The sequence below is a fragment of the Embiotoca jacksoni genome, unplaced genomic scaffold, assembly GCF_022577435.1.
Source record: "Embiotoca jacksoni isolate LCO1_2020_lvr unplaced genomic scaffold, fEmbJac1.0.p SCAF_21, whole genome shotgun sequence".
Taxonomy (NCBI): Eukaryota; Metazoa; Chordata; class Actinopteri; family Embiotocidae; genus Embiotoca; species Embiotoca jacksoni.
The window spans coordinates 2,628,996-2,641,855 of NW_027185352.1; the positions used below are offsets into that span (position 1 = coordinate 2,628,996).

Consider the following 12,860-nt stretch of genomic DNA (forward strand, 5'->3'; position numbering starts at 1 on the left):
AGGCTCTTCATTCTGAGGTTTTTTGAGCTGCATTTTCAGAACAAAACTAAAAAAGGCATTTTACAAGGAGCTGAGACAACAAACTGAGGAAAGGATGGCACTTTACATCAATCATACATGATAGGCAACAACATGCTCTGTTGGCTCCTGCTGGCGGCCTGTTTGCATCCAATGTTGTGCCATCGAGCCAGATGTATTCTGTAAAATGTAAGACGTATTCAGATTGATAAGTGAAAGTACAAATACAGCAATTTGTGAAATGTCCATTATAAGTAAAAACCCTGCATGAAAAATCCTACTTAAGTAAAAAAAAGTTTTAGCAGGAAAACTTTGTTTCAGAGGCACCGGTTTGGTCCCTTTGATAATACCTATATAATATACCTATATAATTTATATAATACTTTAAGTATTATCATATATGACATTATTGAACTATTCATTATAAAGCATAGATATGTAAGGAGCAGGTTACTGTAGAATGAGCTAGTTTAAACTACTACATACTGTATAGTTATACGACGTGATATGATTACTGGGAAAGGAAATAAGAAAAAAACGAAGTTCTTGAACACAAATCCGTTGTCAATGTTGGACTTTTTTCTAATCTTTGATTTTTGGTAATATACAGGATAATTTGAATATTTATTGAAATGAAGCCATGTGAGCAGTCGAGAGGGGAAAATCACTATTGGGTGGAACTGTTAACAACTCATAGGCATCTGAAATGTGACTCCGACTACACACTCCTTTTTTTAAGATGTCACAAGACAAAGAAGTTGGAAACGACAGGTTTACTGTTTGACAATGAGTTGTATTTTAAAGGCTTGTTACATAATCCATAGTGTCAAATCTTAATCTTAAAAGTGGCTAAAGCTGTCACATAAAGTGGAGTAGAAAGTACAATATTTCCCCCGTGAACATTTGGTGGAAGCATAAAGTCGCATAAAATGAAAAAAGTACACTATTTGAGTAAAGGTACTTAATTAATTTCCAAGTGACTTATAAAAGGATATCTAAAGTATGTGTAAACTTTATTCAAATATCTATATCAACTATTAAATTAACAATCTAAATAAGCATGAGAGAAAAAAGACACCATACTCACTGGTAACACAATAAAACTGTATTACATTTGTGCTTAAAATTATTACAATTATAATATTTACAGGCATTGTCCTAAAAATAAACATCTCATGCTGGATGACACATAAAAAGAAATCATTGTAGCAAGCAAAAATGAATATTTCTTTTATGTACACACACATTTTACAAATTAGAGAAGGGTTTTTCTTTTTCACGTGAATAAATGGTGCTTAGTGTTGTTGCATACGCTCCGATGCTGATACCTATTGCAAAATGAAAGATGTGTTTTCCTCTCAGCCAAAAAGATACATGACTTCTCTGCAGCAGGTAGCGTTAATGTGACTGACCTGCTGCAGAGTGCAGTCAGCTCGAATCTGTGTTAAAAATCCTACAGCCATCCTCAACACAAACCAAAGTCATTGAAAAATCATCGATTAAGATTCAAGTATCAGCATGTCGAACAATGTCAAATGTTGGACAACAAATGAAGCACTGAATGCTTATCAAATAAATATTGTACAAAAAGTAAACAATCCCCACCATCTCCACCCAAGTGATCCCCACACTCCTACAACTCTACAACTCCTTAAGCATTTCCCCGTCTGCCACATGTCAGTTTGACCGGTATGGGAGCAAAGTTTTAATAAATAGAAAGACTATCTCCACTGAAGAATAAGCAGCCTTCCTTTACAAGAACAAAGCTGGAGTCGCAGTCCAAATCCAAGCTGCCCAAATACTACAGAAAGTAGCTCTGATGGAACGCAGTTCAGGAATGGACCTGACTCATGTCAGTATATGAAAGATCTCGCACAGCCCGGTCTTTTTCTTTAGGCTTTTAAGTCTGGTCCATAATATCTAAAGCTGTTCCAAGAGATTTTTGGCCACTTGTTGGCTGAAAACATTCTTTACTATGCTCTAATAAAGTAGTCGGCAAATGTCTTAGCAAACAGTTGTCTATTTACACATCCAGGAGACACAGTCACTTAAGCAGTTGTGTTTGTGTCCACCTGATGAATCTAAGTCCAATATTCATTCTCCTTTTAGTCTCCAGCACTCTGGTGTAAAATATGTGGCTCTTTGGATGTTAAATGCTCCAGTTTATTCACCAACTATAGTTACTAGATCTGTGTGAATGCTGTTTGGTAGGTCGGAGGCAAAAAAGCTCAGAATTGCTGAAAGTTGGATGATGACTCTCTATGATCGCGACTACAGATGTCTTTCACATTCGAAATAGACATTTTATCCACTATGTTCGGCTTTAATGTAGTCAGATGCTACCTTGCTTGTTTTTATTGGTATTAAAAAGGCCAATCTCACTTTTACTTGCTGTTGTTGTATTAAACCAAGCGAACGCGAGGGTGTTTAGAAAATCCAGAGACTGTTCCTGTTGAGCACAAACAAAACACAGAACAGTAATGGAACCGAGGGAAGCAATAACTTTTGTCAGTAAGTATTCCAAAACATCATCAGCACCTGAGTTAAACCGATTTTGTGACCATTGGTTTTGTGACTATGCAATTTCACCATGAACCTGAAACTTGAGCACAGAGCACCCATCAGTTGTTGTTTTTTTCAAATTTTTGGGGCTCAGAAATAATTTGCAGGGAGCTTGACAGGGCAGTATGGTGCAAAGATTGTGTAGTTGTGGGTGAGAAACTGTTATCATGTTGGAGAACCAAAGTGCCATTACGCCACAGTTCAGGTTGTTTGCGCCTAATGTTTTCCCTCAGACGCCTCAGAAGGTCACAGAAGAACTCAGTGTTGACAGTCTGACCACGGTTCACAAAACCCACCTGGTTGCTCCATACATGACGCACTTCTTCTCCGGTCTTGGACGGTGACATTCGCTCCTCTTGAAACGCAAATACCAGTCAGAACACCTCGCTCAGCTCATTGCTGGAGGTTCATGAAGCAATTCAACGGTCTCTGTTGCCGCATTGCCAAGTTTGACAGAAAAGTGGATGCGTGCTCTCTGCTCAAGTCCATGGTGAAATCACAAATGCGCACATACCAGGGCTCTCAAAAATGTGTGTAACCCAGGTGCTAATGTTGATGAGGTGATGGAACTTGAAATACGACACATACGAGTTCTTGCTTTCCCCTGCTCTGTGCGCATTGACGTGCTGCGCTCTGTTCGTGCACAACAGGAACAGTCTCAGAAGTTTTCGAGCGCATCTTGTATGTGACATTAGTACACTGGCTCAATGCTCTACAGTGGCATGTTCCCATTCATGCAGGGATTGTGTGAGAGATGTAGAAAGCTGTGATTGTTTCTAAAACTCTGATAGTTTGCCTGTTAGCTGATGCAGCTGTTTGAGTTGGAAGCATGTCAATACGCTTGTGATCAATTTTGGAATTTTAAGCTTCGGCAAGGATTATATGGACCAGATAAAGCCTTGCATGACTGTGCGAGCTCTCACACACACACAAACACACACACACACACACACACACACACACACACACACACACACACACACACACACACACACACACACACAGCAACTAATCCGTCATCCAAAAGTGTTGTTTTTGCCACTCTTCAGTTTACATTCACTGTATTTTTTTTTTTTTATCTGATATTGCAAAGTAAAAAGGTCTTTATCTCAAAATGACATTGATTGACAATACCTCTGTGTATTTTAAATTCAAGTTGAAGCTGCTGAACAGTGCAGTCAGGTGGGACGCTGTCTGTCTTTGTCTGATAAGATGGGACAAGTCGGTTTTCGGAAGGGTTGTTTTTCGTTTGAACAACCAGCATCAGCTGTTGGGGAGAAATTGCTCTGAGGCCAGTGTTTGTCGGCCAGGTGGAAAGAGGGAGCATCCGTCAGTCACAGACAAGGAAATATACAAACATGTTTTCATACTTGTAGTTGGTTGTAGGCTTCCAGGGCCTATCCCTGCCACATTGTCTCTATGGCTATTCTGTACAGCCGAGTGTGTCCCCTCTCAGCGAGGCTTCTTATGTACATGTGGGGGACAGGAGCTGGACAGGAGGCAATAGTGCTTTTTGTTGTGTGATTGCAAGCTCTCTTTCAGTCTCTCTTTCCCCCACTCCTCCTCTTCCTCCTCTTCCTCCGTGTCGGCTATGGGTGTCAGCGGACCTGGGGAGCGTAGCCCTCCTTCATGAGCCCCTCCTCATAGTCTGTCTGGCACAGAATCATGTTGTTCTTCAGGAAAAACTTGTCTCCCACACAAAACCTGCATAACAAAAAGAAAGGACAGTGTTTACAAAAGCATCAAAGCAAGAAACTCATCATTAGTGCTGAGCTGTAGGCTAGCAGGCCGAGCCGGCTGCAGTGCTAGCTTCCTGACTGGAGTGTAAAATCTCTACCTTTGCACTGTAACCTTGGTCCCAAACCTTCTCTTCAACTGCAATACTGCTGTGTGCAGACGAGGAGTTCTCCTCTCGCAAACAGTCAACTCAATTACAAGGGGAGGAATACGAGGCTTGGGGGTGGGGATTTGTTTGAGTGGAGGGCTTTGGTGTATTCAAATTGAATTATCTCTGTTTTAGGCGAGGGCTCCTTTCCACCTGCAGCTGTTACAGAAACCTCCATCGACCTCGGCAGCCCCGTCCTGCTCCAGCCAGAGGGGCCGTGGTTACGCTTGACCTTTCAGTGCAGCACCAAGTGGAGATTATGTTGAACGTGTAATAGCTGTTACTCTCGTTGCATTGTCCTGAGGGCCGCTTATCTCTCTCAGTGTGCTGCTCGGACAAGGTCGGCAGGCAGCGGAGCCAGTGTTTACCGGGGGGGAGGTGAAGCTGGGGTGGAGGGGTGGGGACAGTGGGTCTCCTCTGTTTGACTTCCCTGGATGTTGCTGTAAGTGCAGAGTTTAGTGCTGTGTGGAGCTCAGGTAGCTGACGAGACGCGTCTGTTCGCAGCTTTTATTCAGGGCTGCAGGGCAGATTGAGAGCATGATTTGTTACATCCATTTGGAACCAGTTCGAAGGATTCAAATACACTGTAGGTGCTGGCATAAACTACCAAAGACTCTGTGAATGGTGTCAGAGACTGATAAAATCCAGTCTAGTTACTAATACAGTACATACAGTACAGTAGATAACTCCTGGTAACCTTTCCTGTACCAGGAAACAGATGCAGTCTTCTTCTCCAAGAGAACTAAATAAATAAGTAGTCTGACCGGAATATAGTTTTAAAGCTCCACCTATGGCCCAACAGTATGACTTTCCACAGTTAGGTTTTTCAAAGGTAAATATTTTTACAGTCATGGCTGTGTTTTCTCTAAAATGTCAGCTTACAGAAAAAAGAAAATAATTATGGAAAACTGTTTCATTGCCTAAATCCTAAATCAGCCTAAAAAAAAAGTGGTGACAGTTAGTCTTACAAATAGTGAGGTCACAGTTTTAAAACCTTCATACTAAGAGGAATATAACTGTAGAAGAAAAAATGCAAAATCCTTTTATTATATTTTCCTGCCCATCCTTTTGTCACAGCAGTCATAAACCCTAAAACTGCATTGCAGTCTTAAGCTTAGTGCTTTCTTTCTGCTAATATAAAACTAGCGAATCAAGTTTACATCATGTTTCCTTCAGCATATTGAAAAGTTATTTTTCTGACATATCCATTGTGATTAATACCCGAATGCTTTGACACCTTTATTAGGAAACTAATAATAACTAATATTAATTCATTTAAGCTGTTTGACACGGTGATTAAGCAGATGATGATGTATGTTTCATTTAATGATGTTATCCACTAGATTCAAAATGTTCCTGTTTAATGGGACATTCTCACCCAAAACCTGTTAGTGTCTGTCTACAGCGACACTGGACCATCTTATCACTGCCCTCCACTTGTTTTGTTTCTGCTGTGAAATGTCAACTCCAGAGAAGAAATGCAACTCCATCTGATGATGGAAGCTGTGAGACGCGATCGTAAGCTACCTACAAACCTCCAGACCTTTAGTTCTGATTATTCTGTTAAATACGGTTGATCTGTTTAGAATATTGGGAAACTGAGATGATGCACAAAACATACCCTGTCAACAAATCAAAGGTAAGTGTGTGTTGGTCTACGATGAGCTTCAACAATAACTTAACATATCAATATGATTATGAGAATCACCATTTTATGTCACTTAATTCATTCAGTCTCTTTTGTATTCCACCAATGTCTTTTTCAGTTGAGGAAAAAAACTGTTGTTAAAAGCAGATTGTGGAAATATGTTGTAAAAAGGTGGTTAGTTATTTCTGTAAGTAGACATTCCTGCCTTGTAAAGAAGCATTTGATTTAATTATTTTGTTTCTTCAATCATTTAACCAGTTTCTGTTTTTTTCCTTTATTTTGTCACCCATTTGTAACAATTGCCAGTAAAACATCATAGGCACAAGCTGAAACTCAGCCTTCAATAAAGGTCTCTCTTAACAACATATCTAATATATAAGGTATAGTATGTAGAGTATTATGGTGTGCATTCTTATACACCACGGTTTCTAACTCAACAGCCAGTTTCTGCTGGTGCTGTCTACCTCTACTGCCTTCATTCTCTTCTTTCCATCTTTCTTCTTTTACTTAGAGGTGACTGTGACTAATGAGTCTTTGGAGACCTCTTGTTGTAGGAGGAAGAGAAAGAATGGCTTCCACAGGCACACACTTAAAAGATATATTGCAATGCCAGCTATATGCCTTGGAGGCCCATGTTAACTAGAGTATTCACTTTCCACTCAAATGGGAGATTGTCAAAGAGACAAAATAGTCTCAACTGCATCAAATCTAATTACTGTTAAGATGCATACAGGTTCAGAAACACTTGGCCCTGTGACACTGATGCCTAATTGTAACAGCATGTTGTAAATCTTCTCTGGCAGATTGCTGCTGGGCAACCAGACAGACAGCAGTAGCACAAGGACACAGAGATGAGTTTTTCTTTGGGGAATGTGATGTAAAGATTATGATTTGACGTTTAGGAAAGGATTCATTTTTACATTTATTTAGTCTCCATCTTTGGTGTTAGACAACTGCTGTTTTAAAGGGCTCTGGTGTTTTATTATTTCTGTCTCCATTCACGATGCTCAGCGCTCACTTATGTCAGCTTTCAGGTTTCTGTTGATGTTTCTGTCCAACAACAACAACAACAAAAATCAAACAATGTTGCTACAAATGCAGGAAGCCATCTGTGTCACACAGTTTAATATGAACTGGACCAACCAGAATAGAACCTCCACAATAAGAGTCAGTTGTGAGACAGGAGTTGATGATGCAACATCTATTCTACCTTGGCTGAACTATGTTAACTTCTTGCCTTGTTGATGACTATGAGCACAAGTAGTCACTATGTCGCTGAATTTTCAAAACCACTCATTTCACAAGGACACAGACAAATGATGCTGTGCCACTTTCTGATGTCACTAAGCACCAAAGCCGTGGCCCATTTGAAATGTAAGCTCTTTACATGTGTATATTTTATACCAAAAACATAAAATTAGAGTTTGGCAAAGCAAAATTATTCCAAAGTTTATTCCAAATGCAGCTCCCTTTTGAGTCATTTGAAACAGGCAAACTCTAATATAAGCTCAAATCTGGAAAAATACATGCAAATCACTCGTCATCCCATCATGCAAGTCTCGGCCTTAAAAACCTCAAAGGATGCCTCTGATGGTACACAGCTCTCACGTCTATAGAATGTTAAAAATTCATGAATGAAACACATTTTTATTGTCTCCATGGATTTACAAAATATGGGATTTTCATATTAAATTGGGATTTATTTTCTCCTTTCTTTAGAGCAGGATAAGAACATTGAATTGTTTTCTCTACTACTGGCTGCACAGACTCTCACCACCAGTCATACACAATGTGACAACTGTGTCCCTTATTGCCTATTAGACCCCTGTCTAACAATTCATGTCATACAAGGCACCAGTGGCCGATCTGAGCTGTGCTGAACCCAACTGATGTCAGTCCCTCCTTCAAAAGCTCCAGTGTGGAGCGTCCTCCCTTATCAGCACTGACCTTCCCTTGCACTATCACCCATCCTGCTCTCCACTGCTCCCCTCTAGTCCAACCTTCCTCCATCCTCCCTAGACTGTGGCCTCCAGCTCATCAGGGGGAAATTGGGCCAGCACTGGCTAGATGATGAGGCTGGACGACAGCCCCATCGATTAGCTGTCCCCCAGGGCTGATCTGTGGCTAACTGCTTGCTGGATGGAGTCTCATATCTCCTTCCTTATTCCTAGCACCCCCACCCTCACCAGCATCCCCCCTCTCCTCCGAACCAGCCCCCGTCTCGTTGGCTCTGCGATGGCAGCAGTGCTTCTTTTCCCGGCTCAGGTGGGGAAAATAACAGATCTGGGGAAGGACACAATGGCAGATTTATGTCCAGTTTAACAGTGTAAGGCCACATTCAGTGCAGACGTGAGCAATCAGATCCAATGTAGGATCCTATATTTTTACTGATAGACCAGCGACAGGAGGTATTCAGTCCTCTCAGCTTGACACCATTTCAAAGTCATGCACAAAGTGAAGAAAGACGAGGCAAAAGGGAAGGGAAGAAAGGCTTTTCCTCTGAGGCAGATAAGTAAAATAACTGTTTAGGCTTTTCCATTTATTTTATTCCTGAAGCAGGATCAGTTCTAAATGCCTCTTTCATGGCAAGCAAGAGATTGCTTGCAATTTGATGGTGATGATGACAAAGAACAAGGAAGTGATCACACTTCACGATCGCAGTGACATGTCAACTCTCAGCTAACAGGCCAGTCTTTCCATCTCTGTCCGCCACTAATTGGCCAATCACATAAGCAAGGCCCCTTAATAGGTGAGCATGGCAATGACTGTTTTAGAGTCCTGTTGTGAGTTTCTGATGGAATCAGAATAATCACTGGCTTTGGGTTCCCTGTCCTTAATCTGTGGGATACAGTAGGGTGGACGTACCCACAAAGCAACTAATGGTGTGAATTGATGCATGAGTGAGTACTTGTACGAGGGGTGTGTGCGCGTGTGTGTGTGTGTGTGTGTGTGTGGGGGGGGGGGGGGTGTTAGGTGGCTGTTGGTTCATACTTGATGGTAGCAATTCAACCTTCAAACAGCCACATGGGCTGCAGCTGACCTGAAGGAGTGATGGATAATTACACTGCATGAGCCCTGCTGACCTCGCCATCGCCTGCTCTGTTTATCAGATTTCACATTTTCCGACAATGTTCTGTAGAGAAATCTCTCCGCCATTTATGAGACGGATTAGATTGCTTTATTGAAGGGACCTTGGTGGGAGGGGTCCACGGGGGCTTTCATGTTTGTTTAATAGTGGGAAACGAGAGGGGACGGAGCTGGTGTCCAGATTGGTATGCCAGACAAAGAACAGCAGCCCATTTCCAGGCCAGCCACAACAAGATGCTGAGAAACTGTTCAGGGAATCTTAAGTGAGATCTCAGGACAAATCTCAGGTCGAGGTGGAGAAAATTCGTAAAAGGTCACTGTATTAATCAGGGTATACCTGTAAATGTTGAGAAACCCACTTAGACGAGACTTATTTAGTGATGTTGAGGTCATCACTGACAATAAATGAAACCCTCTGAATCCTAGACAACAATTAATCCTGTCATGGATGTCAGATTTATAATTCAGAGGTTGAATCTTATTGCAGCATAAAACAGTTCTTCTCAACAACAGTGTGCCATTCGACTTGATAGTAGTCACATTACAAACGGTGGGAAAAACTATAGTAATTTGTGTATAAGAGTTTAATTTCAAAGCTATAAGCTTTTGCAGTGTTATTTAAATTCATATTACTGCACAGGTATGTCCCCCTTAACAGCTTTTCAAATGCAAAGAAACAAAATGGACAACAAAAAGTCCGACCTGAGGAACAGCCTCAATTAAAGCTGGTGCTACACCATAAATCTTGTCCAGGCACTGGTGAAATTGTGATGGGCATCTGAACGGTGCTTGCAAAGGCCATGTGAAACACACTAACGTTGATTTTATTCAACAGTTCATCAACTGCCCTAATCTAAAAAGAAAGATTTGCTCGTGCTTAAATGGGTTTTAATGTGGGAGAGGAGAGTAGGTCTGCCTGGGCCTGGCTGATGAAGATTAGCTGACTTCTTCCATTAGGAGAGGCTGTCTGGTGCAGCCGGCTGAAGTGGCAAGACAATAATCGAGTGCTAATTGTGCGTAACCAGGTCCTTTGCCTTCAGCATGCTCAATGAGGGTCGGCACGCCTGGCATTAACAATCTGTCCTGGATGATCCGATCACAAGGGGCCATGTACGTCACGGAAACATACAAGTAAAATAAACACATGAACACATGCAAAAACGAGACCAAAGTTGAAGCAACAAGCAGTTGACACTGAGACATCTTTGCTCACCGGAGTTTAATTTTAATGCGCCATCTGTTTGAAATTTATGATGTAGGCTAGTTCACATTTGGGATTGTCTGCATACAGTTCAGTGAGTTTGCAATTCAAAACTTGAACCGCCAGGACCTGAATTCGGGTCAGGTTATTACATTATTCCAGCGGGTTTGACAGGGTCGGACTCTGTGCTGCGGTGGATAAATGAACTGTGCGAGGGGACAGAGCTCTTTTCCTGTGGGTGTGATGTGTTTCAGAAATCAGGCTAGATAAACTAAAAGAAAAAAAAGCTAAGCCCAGAGGCTTTGAAGGAACACATGACACATACAGTCAGTGTATTTATTCACAGCTGCTTTTTTGCCGTGGTTTGCAGGACAATCTGTCCTGCTGCACTCAGCAGAATATATTTTTCTGGTAACAAAAGAATTAAGGAAGAGCAGGCAGAGAGCTAAAGGTGTAAGAACTGTTTTAATGGGGAGGAGGGTGGGGGGGAGGAACTCACGTCAAACGTGGAACCACTAGGTCAAATATGAACAGAGGATTGTGGCACCAAGAGTTACACTTATTTTTATTGCTTATTCAGAGAATGACGTTCTCTGAATTGAGTGTTATTATCATCATCATTATTATTATTATTATTCTGCCATGGCTCAAATTGCTGCGAGATGCAATGAGCCACAAATGTGAAATCTGTAAATGATGTGCAAGTGCTTCCCAAGAAACATGAGCCAAATCAACCAGACATTGACGCTGTAATGAAGGCCCCAAAACTGGCCTTTCCTCTCACACTAAAGGTCTCCCATATTGGATTTTATCTTTGACATCGCCCTCTAAACTGTATATCCAATTGCTACAAAATCTTCTGTATGTAGTCACCTGAAATTTTTCAACATTTCAGTTTAATCCTTACCAATTTATCCTCGCCTTCACTTCATTGTAAAATGCTTATCACTTGTGATAAACTTGATGAAACACACACAGTTGCTTATTGTACAAAGTTCTGGCTCCCCCTTTCTCAAAAGAATAAGTCTGATGAAGTTTATATGCCAAGAAAACAAATCATGTTTTACACATGTCCCACGATTCACTAAGAAATGCAGTCAAGTTTGCAAAAGCAAAACAACAGTACCAAACCAATGCATTTTGTTTTTCAAATACAAACCATATCCATCAACAAATACACAACATATGTCCAATGCATCATGCTTAAGATATACAGCATGTCTTACAAGTATGCAAAAATATATCTAACAAAGACATAAAAATGTCATGACACCATTGGCACAATCTTTCGGCAGGAGATTTTCTTAAAAACGCCCTGAGTAGTTCACCCTCCCCAATAGCAGGTGGTGTTGAGTCAATTTAAATGTGTTGGTGTTCTGCCTGCCCAGACTTGTATGAATCAATCTCAACAGCTACATCAACTATGCCAACGATGAATCAAATTTAGTAATGAGAACATATTTTTGCTCATTGTGATCTTCTGACAGTGTGAATGTTCACCATCTGACATCTGACTCACATGGTGTTTCAACACTTCTGTACCAGTCGCAGTTCAAGGAGGGCTTGAAGCCGCCAATTGCGGCCACAGTTCTGCATTAGTGACTTTAGGCATTTTAAAATCAGGAGAAAAATACAAAATGAAAAAAACAACAACAACAACGACGACGACGACGACAAGCTCACGTTATAGTATAATTGTGAAACTTTTCAGTTTTATTTTTCTAACACTCCCTTTATGTTTGTAAATGGGGTGAACAAAGCATTAGAAGCACTTGAACCATCACCTCTAAAGATGGCGAAGTTTTTAACAAATGCAGAATGATATCAGGTTCACTGAGTTAGGGTGTATTGCAGGGCTGTTGTACTGGATTACAGTAAATTGCACGATGGAGTACCATAAAGATTCAGCGAAGGTGGCATGCCTCCAAACTGCTCTTGTCCCACGAATGCTGTGGTATCCCATGGAGACAGTGTCCTCAAATCTCTGGCCACGTCCTCTCTTTAGGGTTCAGGTGGAGGCCCAGTAATAAACACTGATAAGATTCATACGTATCTTGACACGTGGCACCAAGTTGACACTGCACAGCAGTAGTACAGCATTGTAATCGCTGTGCTGGGTCCAGCAAGTTGTTCCAAGACCCCGGATATGACCACATTGGTCACAGGTTGCAGCGATAAATCTCTTATGTGGAATCTTACTTCAACTATCAGCAGCACTTGGGATGCTCTATGCTGCAATCTTGCGCCCCCGACCAGTCATTTGCTTGGACTCGGGTATGAGAGTGGAGCAGAAGTGTGCGGTCCAATCACTCACCTTTGATTGCAGAGCTGGCATGCGAAGCAGTCCAGGTGATAGACGTTCTCCTTGGCCCTCATGACCATCTCAAAGGCTGGAATTAGCTTGCTGCAGGCTGCGCAGTTCCCTGTTACACCAAACAACCTGTGGCACACGCATGGAC

General features: G+C 41.5%; 1 protein-coding gene across 4 annotated transcripts in view; it reads right to left on the reverse strand.

Moving 5' to 3' along the window:
* Window positions 1–1,108: 1,108 nt before the first annotated feature.
* The window catches only part of lmo3 (LIM domain only 3), a 52,238-nt gene continuing 40,486 nt past the window's right edge, over window positions 1,109–12,860 (reverse strand). For all 4 annotated transcript variants that reach the window (XM_069156401.1, XM_069156402.1, XM_069156400.1 and 1 more), the window contains 2 exons: window positions 12,716–12,841; window positions 1,109–4,284 (listed from right to left, as the gene is read on the reverse strand). In XM_069156401.1, the coding sequence (XP_069012502.1) occupies window positions 4,179–4,284; window positions 12,716–12,841 (232 nt within the window). In that variant the 3' untranslated portion in view covers window positions 1,109–4,178. The remainder of the gene's footprint in view (window positions 4,285–12,715; window positions 12,842–12,860) is intronic.